Here is a 21764-nt window from a genome sequence, read left to right on the forward strand (position 1 = left end):
TTTGAATTTGTTCATAATTAAACCCTGGAGGGGCCGTCAGCAGCAGGTGACAAATGCATCGTAAGCACTTTGGTTAAGAGGAAGTTCTGAATGCTGGCCCAGCCCTGGGCCCAAGGCGGCATTTCCCTTCGGAGGATGTGCTGCAGGGCCGAGTGCGCTCTCCACTGGGGTTCAGAGGCCACCTCAAGGTGGGAATCAGTAGCCAGGTCCTACGTGGGACCTAATGAGGAGCTGCCAGGGTTCAATTACGTGCCTGGCCCGGGCTCTGCGCCGGCTGACTGACAGCTCATTACCCCGCTGCCATTTTGGGGCGGTGGAATTTAATCTCCCAGATGGGAAGCAAATCAATTTGCCCATCTGCCGCAGCTGTGCCTGTGTGAACTCCACTGTAATTTATTCTCGTCAGCTTGGGAAGCCGCGTTGCATTTAGGTACAGAAATAGCAGGTTTCCCAGCCAGCCTGGCCGGGCATGCTCAGGTGGACACATCCAGGGGGTCAAGCTGTGAGGGTCAGCAGGGAAGTGCCATCAGCCTGGCTCAGAGGAAGCCAGGTTCTCACCCAGGAGGCTGGGCTCCTCGATGGGAATGTCGTATGTAGGAATGGGGGGTGTGTAACATCCCATGTGGTTGGGATCGAGGTCACCTGCCCAAGGGCTCGGGCCCGGCAGGGACTTCCGCCAGCAAGGCACACGCGGCCTGCTTACCTGCGTCCAGGGCTGTGTTCCTCTGTGCCGTGGGCGTGGCTCTGGTTTCCGGGCTCTGGACACAGAAGATTTGGAAGGTGTCATTCTGGGACCCAGGATTCTGCCCTCTGTAAAGTGCGGTAACCACCAAAGCCAGGGCAGTGACCTTTGACTGGGGACACGGGGACCGTTTGCAGGGCAGCCTTAGGCCTCTTCCCCAGTGAGCACGGTACCTGCAGCGTGTGTGCCCGGGCACACCGGCAGGGCTCCCATCCCCGCTGAGGGAGTGGGGCCCTGCAGGCTCTGGAAGGTGGCCTGGGTGCCCCCTCTAAGCATTCTCAAGGGGGCTGTTAGCAGAGTCGCATTCACAGGGCCAAACAGGCCAAAGGGGGCATCTCCCAGGAGCAACGTCAGCCGTTCGGTAGGAGACAGAGTTCAGGCTGATGCTGCTCGAGTTGGAAGGACGTTTTGTTGCATGTCCCTCAGCTCTGCACTCTGCACACGTAGGGCTCTGGAGTCTCTTCCGGTGTACGTGATGAGTGCGTGTGTGTGTGCCCATGAGCGTGAGTGAGCATGGGTGTGGGAGGGTGTGCATGTGAGCATGGGTTTCCATGGGTGTGGGAGGGGGGTGTGTGCGTGTGCGTGGGTGCATATGCACAGCTGGGTGTTGGTGTGGGAGTCACTCTGGTGGGTGGGAGACGAGGAGTGAGCAGGAAAGCGCTTTCTGTGGAGAGAGTGTTCCTGAGACTCCTCAGAGTTGACAAAGCAGCCCCGGCGGTTGGTTTTTAGGGGTCAGGGAAAGGCCAATGTATTTACACACCTTTGCTGAGGAGCATGGAGGGGTGGTGCTGGGCGCTGGGATTAATGAGCAGTTTTATTGCCTCGCCTGTCAGGAGGGTCATGTGATATTATTTTGATACGGGAGGCCCCCAAAAGCAAATACAACAGGCCAGAGGATAAATCGAAGAAAATAGAAGAAAACAGGGCCTCACCCTGGCCATTGAGCGTTTCCCTTTCTTCTCAGCCCCCGGGTGCACCCAGGACCCGCCGCCCAGGGCCGGTGCCTGCGGGCCGCTGGCTCCAAGCTCCAAGCTCCAAGACGGCACCAAGGCCAGCTCCTGAGATAACACTGGCTTGTGGCGCCTAGCAGTGAAAATTAAACATCGAAGTTGCTAATGAATAAATTGGCCGGGCCGCCCCCAGCCACCACTGCCTCTGAAGATAGGGAGAGCAGGGCCAGCTCAGGGTGACTGGCGGCAGCGTGAGTGACAAACCAGGGAAGGAGAGGGGTGCCTGCTGTGGGCACTGGCCAGCCCAGCCGTCTCCCCTCCCCGAAAGGCCTCTGTGAACACAAAGCGGCCTGTGCCCCGCATGGGGAGGGGCGGGGCTGGATGAGAGGGAAATTACTGCCCATTTCTGGTTTCTTCTTTTTTCTTTTTCTTTCTTTCTTTTTCTTTCTCTATCTCTTTCTTTTTTTTCTTCCTTTCTTTGTTCCTTTCTTTCTTTCCTTTCTCTCTTTCTCCCTCCCTCCCTCCCTTCCTTCCTTTCTCTACCTTCCTTCCTTTTTTTTTTGCCTTCTTTTCTGTGAGGACTAACTATAGTTGTGACCAAACAGCCACCTGACTCTGAACAAAAGGAAGGAATTCTGCCTGATAAACCAACCCAGGATGGACAGTGCCACACACAAGCCAGGGAAGGGGCTGGGGAGCAGAGGCCGGGGCAGTGGGGCTGGCCTGGCGGCCAGTGGCCATGCCACCTGGGTTCTCAGATAGGGAAAGCCCCCCCGCCCCATGCTGGGGCTGAGATGCCTGGGGGCACCTTGCCGCTGAGCTGATCTCCTATCACTTTGCTCCCTCAGCCTAGAACCTTCCAGCCTTTCCTGCAAAGTCCAAATCTAGGTTATCTGCCCCAAGGACCCTCCCCGAGCACTCGGAGCCTGGTCACACACTCCTCTCTGAGCGCCCATTCAGCAGGCAGATCTCTGGGTCCCTAATCTGCTGGCCGGAGGCCGTATCTCACCTGCCTTGCTAAGAGCCCCTGATCTGAGGCCGCATTCATAGCCACGACCCAATAAGTCCTTGTTGGCCACTGGATTGCTCTAAATACACTTTCTGTTCACCCCTCATCCAGCAGATTCTATTTATGCTGCCAGGGCCGGCCACACAGGACAGCTATCCGTGAATAGACAAGAGGCCCTGCCTGATGGAGCAAAGTGCCGGGTGCATACCAAAGGAGAAGCCAGCCCCGGGGTGGGGGAGTGGGAGACCTGTTTGTACTCAGACAGCTGGGTTCAGATCCCAGTTCCACCACCGAGAGCTGTGTGACCTTGAAGAACATGCTTCACGTCTCTGTGTTGTAGCTTTCTATCTATAAAATACGGAACAACCTTCTAGAGCTGCCGTGAGAAGCAGAGGGAATGGTGGGTATGGAGGACGGGGCGGGGGAGGGGGTGTACGCATGCGCGCACACGCACACGCAGTGGTGAGCACGGCCGGTCTCGCTGTGTTGGACCACGGTGCCATGTTAGACCTTGGATGTCATTCACAGGGGCTCCTGCAAAAGCGGGGCAGAGATCGTCTGGATTACTCAGGACATAGCCCAGCTGCGAGGGCAAGGACTGGTTTTTAGAAACAAGTGCACGGTGGGGATGGGGGTGGGCCGATGCTGTCTGCCCTGCCCTCTGGTGAAACCACAGGGGTGCATGACCCTGCGGTGGGCTGGGGCACTCGGGCGCACTGGCAGTGCGACAGAGGGGTGAGCGCCCCCCCGTTGCGTAGCACTCACTGCAAGCCGCCTCCCACAGGTCATGGCAAAGGGGAGGGTGGGGACAGACCGCAGGCTTCCCCCCCCCCCCCAAAGAATCATTTCACTTTTCGTAAATTCTAACCGCAAGCTTGTCTTTTGAATAGAGGCATGCATGCATTTCAAGCAGTTCTTTGCAGCTACACCAGTTTTTAAAGTAATGAGCTGTTTTCTTTTTTTCCGTAAACATGAGGCTGACATCAGAGAACAATTTTTGATCCCAGTTTTAAAACGAACTGGGTGGTTTGGAGATGATGGGAATCCCAGGCAGCTGGTTGGCTGTCTTTCCCTCGGTTTGATTGAAAAGAATTTCTTCAAGGAGCCCACAGCTCAGGGGCACGAAGCACTTTGGATTATTGAAAGTTTAGAAATATTTAGGTGATTATGGTAAATAATTCATGCAAATCCTGACCAATGCAATTTATTCTTTTGTGCAAGCACAAGAGCAGAAACCAGCCATTCTTTTTTTTTGACTTCCCAATCCTCTCGGCGCCATCTAGTGGAGATACGCGCAAGACACAGGATTTGCTTCTCTGCGCTTCCTTCTCCGGAGCTAAGGAAATGCCCCTCACTCACCCAGAAGCCAGTTAAACCCCAGTGCCATCTGTGTTTCTGCCTCTGAGTTAGAAATACCACCAAGGCCAAGTGCACTCTCTCTGGTTGCTGGTTCGTGTACCCCAGCAGGCCTGTATCACAGCGGTCAGCATCTCTGCATTTGAATCTGGTGGCCTGTCATTTGCAGTGGCGCTGCTGACACACTTCTCCCAGCCCTGGTGTCCTCAGCTGTGCCGTGGCTCTAGTAACAGGACCTGTCCGGTGGGGTTGCCGCAAGGACAAAATGAAATGATGCCCACAAGGGACTCGACACAGTGCCTGGCAGGCAGCGAAGTACCAGACTCCTAATCAGGAAGTAAGCCTATGTAACCCAGACCCAGTAAAGATCCTGGGGGCGAAACTGAAGTCTTAGTAACACCTCACACTTAGGAGAGACTTGGAAAGATCCTCAGTCCGAGTTGCAAGTACTCGAGTCTCATTGGAGAGCTGATAGTGTGATGGCGCGGGGCTGCCGCTCTGGTTTCCTCAGGCACCACTGGGAAGGAGGGGCGATCGTGACATTTACCCACGATGTGCGGCGTGGTGCTTGGTTCCTCCTGGGCCAAGTCTGCTTCAGAAGCCGGCATGTTCCTTTCTAAACAGACAGAAGCAGTCTTCTGTGCATCTCAGGCAAATTTAAATGAAGGCAAAAGTGCATTTTGAAGCAAATAGTGTCTGTGTGTTGCTGAGTTTAGGCAGTACGAGTTTAGCTCCTCCAGTCCAGCTGGGATCCGTCTAAATAACCCACATTCCTAAATTCCCACAGCTGGGGGAAGGCACGGAAAAGCTGGAGGCATGCCTTGGGGACCGTGGTGGTGGTTCCTTGCCCTTAGAAAGCTCCTGGTACTAGGGACCCCAGCCTGTAGGAACAACAGGTTCAACACAGCTCTGGGGGAGGTCTCGAGGCTTCCGCAGCTCCATCTGGCAAGTGGCCCAGAGGTCCTGGGCCCAGCCATAAGCCAGAGACCTGCAGGCAGGGTGGGTGGCTGGAGAGAGCCGGGCTCTGGTACCAGCCTGCCACTTGCCGCATGCTTCCAGTACATCTGCTTCCTCATCCCTGAAATGAGGGTACCACCTTTGCCCCAGTGTGCAGGGATGGAAGGAGACACTTCACATCGACTCCCTCCGCCGGCCACTGGGACCTGCAGATGGCCCCACCCCAGCCCCACTGCAGTGGCCACTGTGACCCTCTGGGGGGCGGGCTGCTCCCCCCAGCACCCCCCTCCCATCCTGCAGAGAGAGAAGCTGACTTAGGGCTCAAGGGCACAAAAACTTGAAATGCACCAAACAACAGTTTAACATTTTACTAAATCAATTCACACAAATTCCAAATTGCAAATATAATTAAGGACAACAGACTCTGTTTTGTCTTTTAAATCTTTCATTTTCAAATCCATCGTTAAGACAAAAAGTAAACAAACATTAAGTCTGCGGCATATTCATGATTCTTCTTCAGGGACAAAAGGAAAAAGGAGCATCATAGTGAGAACGCCACGGGGTGTACGACAAAGCACCACGACACACGGCTACGATCGGGCTTCCCGGGCTCCGCCTCCCGTAGCAGACGCTGCTCTCCCGCTGCTCTGTGTCAAGCAGGGTTTCATTAAAATAAAACTATAAAATCTCCTAGGTTACGCTAAGTCAGACACAGTCTGGAACACAGTGCTTAACAACAGTAATGCCAACTATCAGTGCTAACGTAAAAACATTTTAGAAAGTCGAAAACAATTAAACTGGAAACCAAAACCTTATTTTCCCTAGATGAGCAAACTGAAAATGAAAGGGTTCCCGCCTCCCAGTCGGAGTGAAGGGGTTTTTTTCTTTTCTTTTCTTCCTTTCACGTTGGAGGCCGGGGGCACGGTGTGGGCTGGCCCTGGCGTGCCTCAGCCTAGTTGGCGTCCAGCTTGGCCATTTCCTGCACGTAGATGCCTATACTCTCGCTGTCGAAGAGCACGAAGTACACTGTTTTGATGGAAGAGGACATTGTGGACACGAAGTAACTGGAGATGGCCTTCAGGATCAGCTGAGCTGCCGTCTGCTTCGGAAAACCGTTCCTGCAAGACAGAGGACAGAGCTCGCTGAGGGAGCCAGCCTCGGCCACCGCGGGACCGCCCCTGCCCCCTGCCCCCACCCTCTGGGGGGCTCGCAAGGCCACATGTGCCACAGATGGCTGCTTGGACACAGGCATGAGAAAGCTCAGAGCCCACCAGACAAGAGAAGGACTAGTGGGCAGGAACCACGGTGCACAAGAGAACGTGTTCTGTGGCACATGGTGTGCGTCTAGTCCCCCGAGGCTCCCTGTGGGCCTCAGCACCAGGGGCGGTGGGAGGCTGCAGCTTCTCCAGCTCTCAGCTCATGCACACAAGTAGACGTTGCATCTGAGCACAGGCCCTCAGATGCATGGCTGAGAGTCTGCTGGCCAGGAACCTGCTCCCAGCACATAGCAGCTTATACCACCCCAAGGGCCAGGGTGTCAGAGAGCTGTGGGTGCAGGGGAACAACTCCAGGCCACGTGGGCTCTTCGTCTCAAGGGATAGCGTCTCCAAGCCGTACTGGTGTGAATTCACATGCATCTCCACTTAAAGTAAGTGTCACGTAGCAATTTGCACGGGTAGGGTCTCAGAACTTAAGCAAGAATCTAAAGGCGGGCTCCTTATTTCATGGGAGCCCAAGGCTGTTCCTGGTCAACGCTGCAGATGCAGGACCCAGGTGACCCAGGGGGACAGTGGCAGTTAGGTAGCAACTTGCCTAGTCTGGTGGAGACAACGTGGGCTTTGGAGCCACTGGTCCTGGATCCAAGCCCCTTATCCCAGCTTATACTTAAGGATACTGAGGGTGAGAGTTTGGGGCCAGTTTTCAGGGGGATTTCTCTGTTCACCAGCAGACCTACAGTCTCCCATCTGCTCTGGGCCCATGGATCCGTTGGTACCCAAAGTGCGGGGCCAACCTGCCAGTCTCAGCTGGCCTCTCCAATCAGACCAGACCTGCCGCCAGGTGAGCACTTTCCCAGAGCACTCTCGGCCTCACTCACTGAGGGCAGGGCGTTCCGACCCCCCTCAGCTGCTTCCCCAGAGAGCCTGCCTCCGGGCTCAGAGCACTGTGGGTGCGAGCGCTGTGGGTGCGCCAGAGAGCTGTTCCTCTGACCTGCTTTTGATCCAGCGGGGCTCCACCCAGCCTGAATGCTCCCCTAGTCACTCCTGGAGGCTTTAGAAGCGAAGCTTGTTCTTAGAAGACAGGGGCATCACCCAGGACATGTTCCCAGCCTGTACAGGGGAACCCGCGGGGACAGTGGGGTGCAACCCAGAGTCTGAGTGCCTCCACACACGGTGGCTCCTCCTCAGGCACCAGGCACGCCTGCGAGGCTGCCAGCACACACAGGACCACGGGGGAGGGCCGTGGGTCAGAGGCTGTGGGAAGAGACTCGGTTGTTCCAGCCTGACGGTGTGTCAGACAGGCACGGCTTCCCGCCGGGGAGGTCCCGGGGACTCTGTCCACCACCACAGTCAGGGTGACCAACAGGTGGGCCAGGATGGAGGGTGGTGAGCACAGCGCAGGGAGAAGGGCTTTGCGGGAAGTGAGGTGGGGCACTCACGTGACAGGCCCCCCCTCCCACTCTGGAATCGCGAGCTCAGTCTGGGAAGAAGCCGCTTGCGCCACACCTGGCACAGGTGCTCTGACGGCTGTCACGGGAATGGAGATGGGGGACAGACTACCTGGCACAAAACAGGTGTCACTGAGTGCTGGAGGAAGTAAAATCGGCCTTTTGTTTTGGGGCCATCTCTGGTGAGCGTGTTCCCCGGGGGAAAGTGTGCAAGTGAGTGTTATGGGGAGCACGGGGGTGAGGGGCTGCCCTTCCTACCTCTGGCGCCCTCCTGAGAGGGGGTCCTGGCCAGCTTTGGGGAGCGGGTCGCTGGGACGAGGGCCCATTTGCAGGGCCTCACAAAGAGCGAGTGTGTGTGTTCCTGCTGTAAGTGCAGGTGCGGCCCGGATGGCCACCCCCATTCATGTCGTCCGGGTAAGGAGAGCCGAGGTGGCGGCCCCGGGCGGATGGGAAGGTGTGGGGGTGTCCAGAGGCGATGGCAGCCCGGGGAGCCAGCCGGGCACTGGCAGCAGCCTGCTGGCACCATGGGAGGGTCTGAGGGCTTCTGGACCAGGCAGAGCCGCCTGTGGATGTTACCTGGCTGGGCCGGGGGGCACTGAGTGGAGCTGTAAGGAGTGGCTCCCCACAAGGAAGCCCAAGGTGATGCTCCGCCAGCTCCAAGCTGCCCTGGTGAGGGCACTGCCCTGCCCATCTCTGCCTCACACCTGCACAGGTGGCTGGGCTGAGTGAGGGTCTCTGGGACTTCCTGGAGGGGCAATGCATTGTGGGCCTGACGGTCACAGCCTGTCCCCTCTGGGGTTGCCAACACGGGCCGTGGCCCTAGCCCCTGCTGCCCTTGCTAGTGGGGCCTCCCGGGGCACCAAACCCATGCCAGCCACTCCCGCCTGTGCCTGGCACTTCCTGACACAGCCTTTCTCCCACGGGTTCCATCCTCTGCCTGGGACCCTTGACAAAGGCTGTGTGACTCTCAGCAACGGGATGTCCTTCCCTGGCCCTACATCAGCAGTTTCCCACACACGGGAGCCTGCCTCAGGACTGAGAGGGGCCTGTGGAAATGCAGGCTGTGGGCCCCCAAGAAGGGGGTCTGACCAGCGGACGTGGGGCCACCCTTCTACATGGAGCCAGCATGGGCTTCGCACTCCGAGCTCGCAGGCTGGGCCCAGAGGTGAGGAGCCCGCAGGTGGGGAGACAGGTAGGGATTGAGGCGTTAGAGGCACATGGCCCACACTGCTGGCCCTCCTATTAACGGAGCGCGGGCTGGTCTGGCCTTGTCCTGCAAGGCGACTGCTGGGTGGATGTGACCGTGATTTGCTTCCAGGAAAACGTCTTGCCGGTGAACCCACCCTCTGTGCTAGACAGCCACAGCCTATAGAAGAAAGCCGCCACAGGGGCGGGCACGCTGGACCGCCCTGGCTCCCAGAAAGCACGAAGGTGACGGCTTTCCTGCCGTTTCCTAGCAGCCACGGTCGGAGTGCCGGTGGCAGAACGGACTGCGTGGAAGATGTCCTCACAAGGGTGCTGTGCACACGGCCCTGCGCCCTCGGACGGGGGCAGGGGTGGCACACGCAGCTGAGGGCGCCACACAGGATTCGCGTTCGGGTCCTGTCTCTGCGCCTTGTTCCTCCGCCTGGTGCAGGGGGCCGGTAATCGAAGCACCTATCACCTGGGGCGGCAGGGAGGACTGGACAAGATGATGCGCCGTCTTCAGTCACTCGTGTTTCTGCAAGGTGGGTGGTCTTGGTCTTTCTAAGGCTCCCGCAGTGGAAATCTGCCTCCCACCCTGAGCCCGTGACAGCTGGGACTGGGTGACGCCTGCTGTCACTGTAGTTACTGTGTGCTAACAATGTGCCACCGGGCCCCAGAGGGCTGCTGTTTGGGTCTGCGGGGCCCAGTCCTCTCGGATGGCTGTCGGCCTGGACTGGTGGCATGCCGGGGCACGAGTGGGGGTTCCCTGGGTAGGCGCTGCCCAGCTTTGGGGGGGCTGCTTGGCCATGCCTTTGTGCCTTCTGCCCCCATCTCAGCCTCCTGACCCTGTGACAGTCACTGTGCTATGCTGCACCATGTCTGCCTTTGGGACGAGGCCAGCTGCCACCTCCTCTGAAACACAACAGAGCAATGGGAGCGAGGGCTTACACCCCAGGTCAGATTTGGACCTGAATTCGACCTATACAGGGGCGTCGGCCTCTCAGCATCCCCTCCTCTACTGGAAAGTGGGTACCTGTGGGGTGACGCGGCTGCGGTGGTTAGGGCTTGTGTCTTAAGTCCCCCTGCAGCTGAGTGCTTCACACCCTGCAGTGGGTTCATCTCAGACATGGACCTCCTCCTTCTCAGCCTCGCCCTGCACAGACTGAGGAGGACAGGGGCCTGGCTTCCCCTGAAGTCACTCCGGGTGTGCCTGGGGCGCCCTTTCCTAAATGTCTTGAGCCTCAGTACCCCTAGACTGGTGCAGGGGCCTCAAGGGCTAGCTCTTTCCGGGGCCCTCTCGGGGAAGCCCGGGCAGTGGTGGCTGGCAACCACGCACAGCGGTTGCCTGTCCCATCGTCCTATCGGATGGCAGAAATGTGGGTTCGCAGGGCCCAAACTTCACGGAGGTTTCAGTTCTCCCAGCTCTGCTGAGCCCATGCTTTGTGTGGGGCCGCACCAGGCATCCCTGCTCCTGGTGAGCCCCCTGGGTGGCACAGAGGAACTGGGTGGCCGGGTTGGGTGGCATAGGAGGAACCCAGGCCCCGAACTGTGTTAAGCAGGCCCATCAGGGGCCAGTGGGGAGAGGCTGTGCCCTGGGACTGGGGCGAGTCGGGTGGATTTTCTGGAGGAGACAGGTGGGGAACGTGCCCGTGAAGGCTGCATAGGTGTAAACGTAGGTTTTAGGTGGAGCCTGTGTTCCTTGCTAGGCCCGTCCAGCCATCTTGGCCGTTTGGGAGATGGGTAGGGCTCGATATCTTGGGAGCAGGGGTGACGTGGGGAAAACGTCACCATGTGTGGACACTCTTCTGCTGGGGTTAGGTCCCCTCTCACGTTTTTCCACATTCTGTCTTTGAGCCTGTCCGAAGTTGCCCCAGCTGGAGGCAGAGACCAGGCCGTCAGGGTCCTCAGCTGAGAGCAGGGGACTACCAGCGGGAAAAGTCAAAATCAGAAAGGGGTGAAGATGGGCTCTCTGTCCCCCAAGGCCAGAGGGGGGCCCAGGCAGCACAACCCCAGAAGAGGCCTCTTACCTTCTCTCACTCCAGGGCTCGCATGTTTGGGGTTAATAAGCGAGTCTCCCTGTCAGTTGGTTTCTGTGCTTTACATGTCTCTTCTCAGGCGCCTGCCTAAGGGGTAGGGAGGCTGATGGCTGAGCCTGGGCAGGTCAGGGAATTCCAAGTGGGGGTTCCAAGGTTCCCTGAAGCTCACGCACGGAGAGGGTGCAGGCAGTGGGGCGAGCCTCCAGCAGGAAGCAAGGAGGTGGGTCTGTGACCGCCGGGGACAGGAGGCAGGGGTTCCATGTGCCCAATGTTATGGGTGCTGAAACCAGGGGCCTCTAACCAGATTCTGGCCCTACCAGATGCAAGCTGTGTGACCACAGGTAAGTGACTTAACCCCTCTGAGCTTCTGGTTCTGCGCCTTTGAGCAGAATTAACCACAGTACGTCCCTCGAAGGGCTGCTGTGAGAGGATGCAGCTAAGGGTTTAGCACAGTGTCTGGGGCTCAATAAATACCATAAAGGGTAGCTTGAAAAAGACAAACTGGCTTTCCTTTTAAGCTCATAAACCTAAGGAGAATTTAATCAAAGCCCCAGTCGAAGCTACTCCCCATGGACCGCCCCTCCTGAGAGGGGTCGCTCCCTAATGTCAAACAGCTGAGGGAGTGGGGTGTCCATAAATATTGTGACCAGAATGCCCAAGGACAGGATGTCCAGATGCCTGAGGTGGCTTCCCGAGGCTACACACCCAGGTCTCATTTATGTCCAGGGGGCTTTGAGACTGGCCTGGAGGAAGGGGGTCTGGGGTCGTGGCTGCCCTTCAGATGCCCAGGACGCTGAGCTAGGCTGAGAGAAAGTGAGCCCACTTTACCAACATGTTTGCATTTCTACTGTTTTAATTCCAGCGCAACTTTTATGCCAGAGACACTGGATGCCACAAACAAGCCGTTTTATTTCCCCTCCTAAAGCCCGCTGTGATTTACGGGCCGGCTCTGCTGTAATCCGGGGCTTCCCTCATGAAAGGGCAGCTGCTGACTCGGCGCTGCGGGGCACGGTCTGCCCGGCAGATGTGGGCCAGGCGGCTGTGCACATCGCTCACCTTAGGAATTCCGCCCTCTTAAAAGCTTTCAATTGGTTATTTCTTAAAACTTTTTACTCCATGAAAAATGTAAATAAGTTTGTAATAACAGATGCTCTTTTATGAGAATGACTTTTATGCTGCAATTAGAAATTTCCCAATAGCCATGTGAAGGAGCGTGAAATTACTACCTCCAATAACAGCTCCTACTGCCTCTCTCTTTGGGAGCACCTTTCATCAGGGCAGATCAAAGTGCCTCTGAAGCACTAATTAACTGAACCTCAGAACCGCCCGTGAGGACGGGCGGTCCCCAGAGCCTCGCCGATAAGGCAGGCCGGGGACAGAGAGGGCGATTCATTTACCGAAGGTCGCACAGCAGGGCAGTGTCAAAGAACAGGCCTTCTGTGGAAGGTGGGAAGGTTGGAGAAGCTGGCAATTTATGCTGTGATACAAAAAAGCATTTGGTATGTTAAAAAAAAAGTCTCAAATTGACTCTGGGACCGATGCTGGCACCTCCTTAGGGAACCCCGTCTGCCTCCACAGAGCCCTGACTTCCCTGGGTGCTGGGAGGGGCTGGTGCAGGATGGGAAGCCCAGGTGCAGACACCTATCGATACATAGCCCTGGGCTGCAACCCCTCTTGGGCCCAAGATGCCCACAGCTGCAGCTCTGAAGGCCAGTTTCCCTTTGCTCAGGGCCCATTCCAGAGGCCGGCAACTCAGCTCCTCTGCAGGGAGGACCCTGAGATAGGGCGGGCAGAGGGACCCCAGCAGGCCCCCTCCCTCACCTCCAGAGCAGGCCCAGGACACCGCTGGAGGGATTACTGTGCCTGTTTTACAGAGCAGGGGTTAACCATCACCGAGCTGGTTGGTGGATGACCCCTACCACAGCACTGTACTGCTCTGCTAGGCAGGGACCTGGCGACTATTTGCTGGCATCTGGGGTGTGCAGCCTGGGAGGTGGCGTGGTTGGGGTGGTCGCCACCCTGCCCACCCCATCAGCTGTTCAAAGACGACAGCCTTCCAGTGTGGGCTCTCTGGCTTGTGCGTCTCTGTCTGAGGGGCAGCTGAGCCCACCTGGGGGTAATGCAGGGCCAGGAAGCTGGGTAGGCCTGGCCCTGTTTCACTCATATAACTATCCACTCAGTTCCAACAAGCCCCATGGCCTCGTCAGCCCGGCAATGAGCCAGAGGCAGAGCCAGCAGGTCTGGGAGGTGAAGGACGCCCAGGAATACAAAGGTGGGAGGCCCAGGGCTTTGCCCAAAGAATGCTGTGGTTTGGGGACACAACTGGAACGCAGCCGTAGGCTGGTTCTGGGAGGGGTGCTCCTTTCATTGTATCCACTGCTCGTCTGTCCTCCCTACCCACCTGAACAGTCCCAGGCCACTCCGAGGTTACCTTCTGTGATGCATCTGCTGTCACAGCAGCCGTTCTGTACTGTCCTCGGGACTCCTGTCCCCCCCCCACCATCGCTTAATCTTTGCTCTCTCCCCCATTTCTTGCTCTCTTCTCCTAGATGGAGGCCAGCCCGAGAGCCGCCTTGGGAGACCTCGTCCACAGTCAGAGCCCCACAACCACGGGCTCAGCACGCCAGGAAAGACACCCGAGTGCCGTGGCCACAAGCCGGCACCCTTACCTGCCACTGCCAATGGACGGAAACGCGATGGACTTCAGCTTCTTATCATCTGCCAGGGCCAAGCAGTTCTTCACTGTCTTTTCCAGAAGTTCCTCGCACTTGTCTGCACCCCAGACGGGACTGTTACAGTGGATCACAAACTTGGCGGGCAGGCCGTGTCCTGCGCTGACAGCAGCTGGGCAGACGAGACAGGAACAGTGAGCTCTGTCCCTCTGCAAAGCACACAGCACTCGCTGCCAAGCCCAGACCCACTCGGCAGCAACAGCACGTTCCTGAGCCCCCGGTGCCCTGTGCCCAGCGGGGGCCGAGGCGGGATTCCAGTGCGAGCTCGAGGGGGAAACTGGTCATCAGTGAGTGACTGGTGTTCCTTCTCCCTCTGGAGGAGGCCACACCGAGACCCAGCCTTGGAAAGCTGGCTCGGGCTGCGTGACTGCCAGGACTTCCAGCCCAGATTGTGGTAAGCCCTTCCCCACCCTCCCAGAAGGTGGGGCCTTCAGCATCTGACTCCACTGAATGTGTCAGAATGTTTGCAGCCTCAAATTAACTGCCTTTTGGGGTCTCTAGCCCCCTTTCCTCAAGAGCATTCATGTGCCTATATAATTATAATGTATCCCAGACACGGTTTGGTACGAACTTAGGAGGAAAGCAACCCGACTAGCATGTCTGCTGCCCTCTTCTCCTCTCTAACTGCGTAGTTCTGACAGATGAGACCATTTCTAGGATGCGACTGTTTTCTTTTCCTGGAAGAGGAGCCTTGGCCCAGCTGCACGTTTCTGCAGCCAGCCCCACTCTCCAACTCCAGCCAGCCCCTGTCAGATCCCAAGACCCTGGCTGTGGGCCTGCCACCCGGCAGGAAGTGGGACAAGCCAGCCCGGTGTCTCCCCGAGCACATTTCAGGATGCCTGTCCCCAGAGATGCAACGCAGAGGAGGTGTGCCTGGTCCCAGGGCTGGTGAGCGCTGCCTGCCCCGCTCTGACACGGGGCACACTGACACCCCCGCACCACCGCCACAGAAGACACCCCAACTTGTGGTTTGACCGAGCGTTTCCTGAGCCCATTTTGTGAGGAACCCCAGGTGGCACCACCCACGAGGTGTGGCGTATTACGGTGGTGTCACTAGCAGACCCCGCGAAACAGTGCTTGTGGGCAGTGCCTCAGGGTGCGGCAGACACAGCCCAGAGCCGAGTCTCGGGTCTGAGTGCGGGTGTTCGCACTGCTCACTGACGGGCTCGCCCAGTCTGGGCTCAAGTGCCGACCTACAGCAACCCGAGACTGAGGGTTAATTCACTGTCTGTCCCGAGACATCACCGCTAAACTGTGCGGGGGGGGAAAAAAGATCGCAAAGAAACGTGTTAACAGTGATTATCTTCAGACAGTGGAGCAGGGGTGTGCTTTATATTTTAAAATCTTTTCTAAAATAAATCTTAAAATCAAGCCCAAAGTGTGCCTCTGTTACTAGAACAAGCAAACGTTTCTTAGCCGTGCTAAATCTAGCGCACAGCAGGGCCAGGGCCACCAAATAGGCCCGCGCAGGAGCGCCACTGCGCAGGACCCCAGGCTGGCGCAGAGGTGCTGGGAACGGAGCCCTTGGCCGGGTGGGGTATGCTGTGTGCGTCCTCCCCTGTTCCAGGTGGTGCTGGCTGGAAGAGCTGGGAAACTATGTCCCCACGCAACGCCCTGTCCCTTGTAGGGAAAACAACTGGCAGAGCTGAGGTCAAAGGTACAGAGCCGCAAGGGGATGACACCCTCTCATCCCCACCAGCCCCGTGACCAGCCCGGCCTGGCAGGTCATGATGGCTTGGGGAAAAAGGGCTTGTGTGGACATGCCATAGTAACTGTTGATGCTCGTGTTTAACTCAGAGTCATTAAAAACAGGATTCGAAGACAGAATGGGCACTGGGACCATCTAGTAAGAAGGGAAACCGGAGCCCCAAAAAGGAAGGGGGTGGCATATTCCCCACCCAGCTGTGGGCGGAGCCCGGCCTCACCCACTGTCTGGAATTCCGAAACCCTCTGCCTCTGTGGTCCTCAGCCCTTTTCTCTCCCCGCCCATCAGAGTGCCCCTGTGTCAGGAAAGGTGTAATCGGTGAGTGAGAAATGTGTTTATATTTTGCCCATTGAAAGCACAGATGGCCAAATACAGATGCCTCGCTGCATCTTTCCCCAGCAGTTTTGCAGATGGCTCAGCATCACTCTCTCATTCTCAATCTTAACATTTGCCAAACTCAGCTTCCATAATCCCTTAAAACTTGAGGTCTAGACATCAAACATTTAGAAGCTATTTTAAGTAATAAAAAAACTGGAACGGCTATGTTCACCGCCCTGAAACCCCGGTGACAATTTGCCTGTGACAAAAGGTCAAGTTGTTAGGCCAGCAGGCCCTGCCTCCATCTCAGAGACACACCTGCATTGCCACCCCGAATTCCAAGTTGTCTCATCAAATGGTTTCCCTGATTCCACATGGGCCACACCCAGATACGCCCCGCACTTCCTGACCTTACCTCCAGCTACTTCCAAAGGCCCGTTCTTTTTCCGGAGCTCCAGAACAGCTTCTACAAACTCCTTGCCACCTTTCTTCTCCAGCGTGTTTCCTAGACAAGGACAGGGCGAGGTTAGATTGCCATCCCGGAGTCTCAGGGCACACACACACACACTCAGCATGTCAGGTTACTACGTACTTTGTGATCTGACCGGCTAAATTTCCAGATGGCTGCAGAACAGGAGCTAAGCCTCGGCTGAGCCACAAGAGTGAGATTTAGAAGGGACTCGCCATAATCTGGGGCTGACTCCAGGTGATCCTGGAGGGGCCAGAGATGCGAGAGGGACAGGAGGTGCCTGCTCTTGGTGAAGAGCACGCCTGAGCCGCGTGCTTTATTTCAGCGTGAGAAACCAGATGGCGCTGGCTTCCAAGGCTGATGCCGCCCCTGGACTTGCTTCTCTGTCTCTGGGAGAATCCCCAAATAAGGAGGTTTTAGGAAAGGCATACCATGCTCCCATCGGGAAGCTGGCTCCCCTCCTGGCCGCAGTCCCAGAGAAAGTGCTCAGAGCTGGCCACCTTTGGACCAGCATTATTATCATGCTTAGTTCCTATTTTGCAGCTTTGATACATGTGGATACAAAAAATAATAATGGCCTCAGATAGAATTTCCTTAATCACGCTTATGATTTAGAATCATTTTAGGTAAAGGAGAACAACATCAGAAGCAGAGCTTAAAGATGAACTCGTGTTATAGGAAGGCCTGGAAAGACGGGTGGCCCACCTGTCAGGGTCAGGTTTGTTCTTTTAGCCCAGTGACGGCAGGAAGCACCTTTTCTTGTGCATCGGGGTGCTTGACAATTTCTGCTATGAAAGCCAGGCTCTCCAGTGAGATCCCAACACCGATAAGGTCTGTGGGCTGCATGTCTCGTGCGGGACAGCAAGCAGCGACCAAAATGACAGACAACATCACCCTTTAAAGTTGGGCCAGAATGGGGTCTCATTCTTCCTTAAGCTCTGATTCCTCAGTTTTGCACATTTTAAAGTACTTTTCCTCACAAGAGGACAAAAATACTCCCCTTAAGATTCACTGTGTATGTTGGAAAATTCGAAGTGTGCCTGGCAACTTCTGGGATGTCAGTCAGGGTGCGTGGGAATGCACCGGCCCTGCAGTGGCTAGGGCTGACTTCCTTAGAGAAGCCTGCCTCATTTGCACGCTTGTTCTGGAGGGGTGCACTGACCCCAGGGAAGTGTCTAGAAGGAAAATCAGAGCCTGGGCACTGTTACCAGTAAGACAGCCCCGGGCTAACGGCAGGCACTGACCTGTGAGCCCCTGGCTGTAGGGAGCCTGGGATGCATGAGCAAACGTGACCGGCAGGCCGTCACCCACTGGGGCTCTCGGCTGTCTAGGAGGCCTGGCTTTCCGAAAGATCGAGTCGGGATCCTTGAGGTGGGACCCAGCCTCCCTCCTCATCAGCCCAGACTGCCCCCCTGCCTTTCCATCTTGGAAAGGAGTGCAGTAGGCATTTAAGTGGCAGAGGTGGCAACAGCTGTGTGTTTCTGACATAGTTCAGAATCAGAGACACTGGCTGAATGGGCTGGAGGGAGCAGGTTCAGGTCTCATGGCTCAGCCCTACCCACCAGCAGGTGGAGGCTTTGAGGATACAGCCAGGTGAGTGAGGCCCACTTACAGTTTCACCTGTGATATCCGAGCAACTGAGAAAAAGGAACCTGCTGGGTCCCAAATGCGGCTGCCCAGCTGCACCTGGTCTAGCCGCCCCCCAACCCAGCCTGAGGGGGAAGGGGACACATGTGCTCCAGCAGGACCGTCACGGGCCCTCGCTCTCCGTCCTGGCTGCTCCTGCGGGAGAGCTGGGAGATTTGGAAGGGGGAATAAAATCGGTACTGTGCTAACACTACCCACTCCTTCCAAAAATACAAGATCATTTAAGAAAATGGGCTGATTTACAATTAAAGGTGTTTTATCTTAGGAAGAGTGTTTACTTTAAAATTTTTACTTATAATTAAATCTTGCTTTAATTAGAAGTGAAATTTGCAAGTTAAAATACACTGAATGCATTTCCCCAACTTAAAAACTGAACCCTGGATTGCAGGCAACGCACCCAGCCAGGACTTGACTCCTACACACACATACGTATGCACATGTTCATGTAGACACACGTGTACTTTTTAACAAGAAACAGGCCCATTTCAACTGCATTGTCAACACTCTTAATGTGAGACTCTTGCTTTTTAGGCTTCACTTCAGGGTTAATCATAAGCAATCGCCTTACTTGCCCCCAAGCATAAACATGTGTTACGCCCGTGAGAACAAGAACGTTATTTCATGCTTAGAAAGCAGGCACAGGTATCAGTGTTCCAAACAGCCTGAGCGGAAATTTAGGCTTGGGCAAACGTCAGGCTCAGCCTGTGGTCTATTTCACTGTTAGAAAGAACTTCCGATGGGTCAAGTTAATCACTGGGGCTACGCATTCCTGCACTCGCATTCCTTCTTCCAGCAGTCTCGGGGCTCAGAATTCACACCGAATGGGAGACGTGGAGGGACTGCATCCTAGCTTCCTCACTTCCCCTCTCACACCCCCAAGTGGGAGCTGGAACCAATTGAGAGCATGCACGAATCTGGTTGGTCAGTGGTTTGGCACGTTAAGCGAGTCTGGATTCAGTACTCGTTTGGACTGGTTCTCTGAAAAAAAGCACTGAGGTGGGCTTTGGAAAGCCTGGGTTGTGGTCCTGGCAGTCTTTCCTCCTCGGCCACTCAGGTTGTCTGGACCTGCTGAGGTTTTTGCCCAGCTGTGACAGTGTCAGTGTGTGAGGTGACCTTGGGCAAGCTCCTGGACCCGGGTTCCTTATGTCACCAAGGCTAGCGTATGTTTACCGCAGGCACAGCAGTGGGTTGGGGTCAAGCAGGCCAGAGGGAAAAGCATCGGCATTGTCATTATTCAGGAAGAATGGGGCTCTAGGAGGGTGGGGGTGGCACAGCTGCCTGCCTGTGCCTCTGCAGAGCCTCCGGCTCCAGCCTGTAGGGTGCCGAGGTTAGGGTGCAAGCCCCTCATACCCAGCTCCAACACTGTCTCTTCTCTTCGTTTGCCCTCAGACTGATGCCTCATTGCACAAGTGCCCCAGCACATTTTTAAAGCAGGGCACTACCTGGCCCACTGCGGCAGCAAGCTGGCAGCCGCGGCTCCGCGCCGAGTGCCTGAGTGCTCTGGGCCTCACCCCGCCCTCAGCTACCTAGCACCAGCAGCCAACCGATGATGCGTGCCAGCTGCTGGGGAGAGGAAGGGGCTCTCTGGGTCTAGGAGAGTGTTTCCCAAGCACGGTCTAAGGGCACCACATCAGAACGAGGGGATTTTTGTTCCCGGAGGCTCTGAGAACCCTGGGTGTGGGCAAGTGCCCCAGCGGGAACCTCAGCCTTGAAGGCCACTTTCAGGAGTGTGCTCTGACACAGAGAGACGGGCAGGGGCTGGTTCACAGCCATCCCTGCATGTGTCTGGTCCACAGAGGGCACAGAAGTGGCCTGGGACGCCACTCAGACGACCTGGGTGCATGGCCCTTGCGGCCTAGGTCCTGTGTGAACCCAAGCTCCGTCAAAGCTGCGCCTCGTGAAGCGAGTGGAGAAACGAGGCTGCCGAACCAGTTCCCAAACCAGAAGCGTGCCCATTTGTGAGCTGCATGGTGCACCTGGCTGACAGCTAGCTGTATTGCTCACAGTTCGTAACCCGGGGACGGGAGACCTTGGGAAGGTCAGGACAGCTGGAAGTGTGAAATGAATGCAGCCCTGCATAGCTGTCAAAGGGTCAAGCTGTCTGCGGCGGCCGACTGACCATGCACACACACACTCGGCAGCACCCGGCTAGGCATTACCTACTTCACCACCGATGTAGAAGTCAGTGTTTGTCGGGTGAACGACAGCATCACTGTCGATCGAGGCAATGTCAGCCTGTACAACTTGCAACTATAACAGGTAAACAAATGTATATCAACTGTGTTGGACCGAGACCCACGCACAGGCACATTCACTAACGCCCCATGGCAGGGCTGGCCTACCTGGTCGATTCCAACATAGGAGCCCAAGGGGCACAGTCCACGAGGTGTGCGCACACGTGGATGGGGGTGAGGAGGAGGAATATCAAATGTGACATGTTGAAATTAAACATTTGAATGACAAGTCCCAAAAAAAGAGAAACACACACATGAGATCATTGCAAAGGTTAAAAGAAATAACAAAACAACGAATGCCCCATTTCACTTCGCAAAAGCCTGTACAACCGGCTCCCCACTGAAAAAGCTACTAAAACATGGTGTCTGTTTAAAAAAAAAAAAAAAGTGGACTATCAGGCCAACCAAAACAATAAGTTTCTCCATTTTGTCAAAAGCAGTCAACTTTCCGGGTCTGGTATTCGACTGTCTACCTTCAAGGGACATCTCGAACACCAAGGAGGCAGGACAGGTGTGCAGAGAGGATCGCCTTTATCTCTCCCCTTCAATGAGTGTAAGTACTTCTCCAGGCCTACCTCATTCCAGGTAATCTTAGTTTTAGGTATTTTAAGTATAACAGGACAGAATACTTGCTTTTTCCAGCTTGTGGCTTTCTTTAAAAGAGGGTGTCTGATGAAGGCAGGTGGGAAACGAGCTCGAGCAGGGCCCTGCTGAGTCCCAGGTCCCAGACTCCCACCCTCTCCGGGGCCGGTGTGTGCGAGCTGGGCCTGGGCTCCGGGACACGCCCCTCTCACGGTCAGGAACTCTGCTGGCTTCCAAAGGCAGCCCCGGGTTGGGGGAGCTGAGGGCTCACCAAATGCACCTGAGCCAGCGTGGGCACGAGGCCGCCTGGGCGTGGACATGTGTCAGCCTGCTGCCCCCGGCAAGGCTCACAGACAAGACGACAGGGGCCTGTCTGGTGCCCCTGAGCGCACCACTCTGCTGCACAAAGGTGAAGCCGCAGAGTGGGGCCCCCCGGGGCAGGGAGACCCTGTGGCTTGGTGCGCAGAGCTCTCCTCTGCAGGTGCTGTCTCGGAAATACCGCTCTTCTGTGTAATGTCATCCTCTGCCCAAACCGTTCGTGACAGTGACACTCCGTCACAGTTCTCAGTTGTAACAAGGAGCTGGAGCGACAACAGGTGGCACGTTTGGGGGACCAACTGGCTGGTGGGTTAGAATCAGCTTCACTGTGTCCTGATGCAGCTTGTCTCCCTTCTCAGGGGCTTTCAAGCTGCGAGTGTCCCTGCAGGGCTTAAATGGAGAAACTATCCTTTTGGAGTTACCTGAGATTTTCCGTTCTTAAAAAAATAAACATGTTTTAAAAATACCCCCCCAAGTAACCAGCAGTCAGTGTGATCATTATGGAAGAGAATTTAGATGGCGACAGGGTCACAATCAAGGGGAGCAAGCAGCCAATTGCACTCAGAGAAACCCCATCCGACCACTTCCGTCTGGAGTGGCCCGGAGTAAGCAGACGTTCAGTGTCCCCACCCCGACGTTCGTCTAGGATTCGGGAATTTGGCTTGACCGGCTGGAGTTTGAGAAGATGAAGAGCCTAAATTCTGGGTTCCATAACTTTTCACCTGACAGCTGGTGGCGCCAAACCCCATTCCCAATTACCTAGGTCATCTTTAAGGTCAATGTCAGCATTGGTAGGATTGATTATGGCCTCCACCTCAAAGCCGGCTAAATTACTGATTTCACTGTGAATAAGGTTCAG

General features: G+C 56.0%; 1 protein-coding gene and 1 long non-coding RNA gene across 12 annotated transcripts in view; one reads left to right on the forward strand and one right to left on the reverse strand.

Annotated features, from left to right (window-relative positions):
• Positions 1-13587, forward strand: part of LOC139440317 (uncharacterized) — a 175093-nt gene extending 161506 nt beyond the window's left edge. For all 4 annotated transcript variants that reach the window (XR_011650469.1, XR_011650467.1, XR_011650468.1 and 1 more), the window contains one exon: positions 13450-13587. This is a non-coding gene — a long non-coding RNA (uncharacterized lncRNA). The remainder of the gene's footprint in view (positions 1-13449) is intronic.
• Positions 5368-21764, reverse strand: part of MACROH2A1 (macroH2A.1 histone) — a 74555-nt gene continuing 58158 nt past the window's right edge. For 2 of the 8 annotated variants that reach the window (XR_008425444.2, XR_011650464.1), the window contains exons 6-9: positions 19935-20021; positions 16071-16160; positions 13570-13744; positions 5368-6132 (exon numbers count right to left, since the gene is read on the reverse strand). Coding sequence is in view for 4 of the 8 variants with exons in the window: in XM_053913444.2 (XP_053769419.1) it covers positions 5967-6132; positions 13570-13744; positions 16071-16160; positions 21665-21764 (531 nt within the window). In the remaining 4 variants the exon portion in view is untranslated. Of the gene's footprint in view, positions 6133-13569; positions 13745-16070; positions 16161-19930; positions 20022-21664 lie in introns of all 8 variants that reach the window. The other 6 variants (XM_053913446.2, XM_053913447.2, XM_053913444.2 and 3 more) reach the window with 3 other exon arrangements.

The sequence above is a fragment of the Desmodus rotundus genome, chromosome 10, assembly GCF_022682495.2.
Source record: "Desmodus rotundus isolate HL8 chromosome 10, HLdesRot8A.1, whole genome shotgun sequence".
NCBI lineage: Eukaryota > Metazoa > Chordata > Mammalia > Chiroptera > Phyllostomidae > Desmodus > Desmodus rotundus.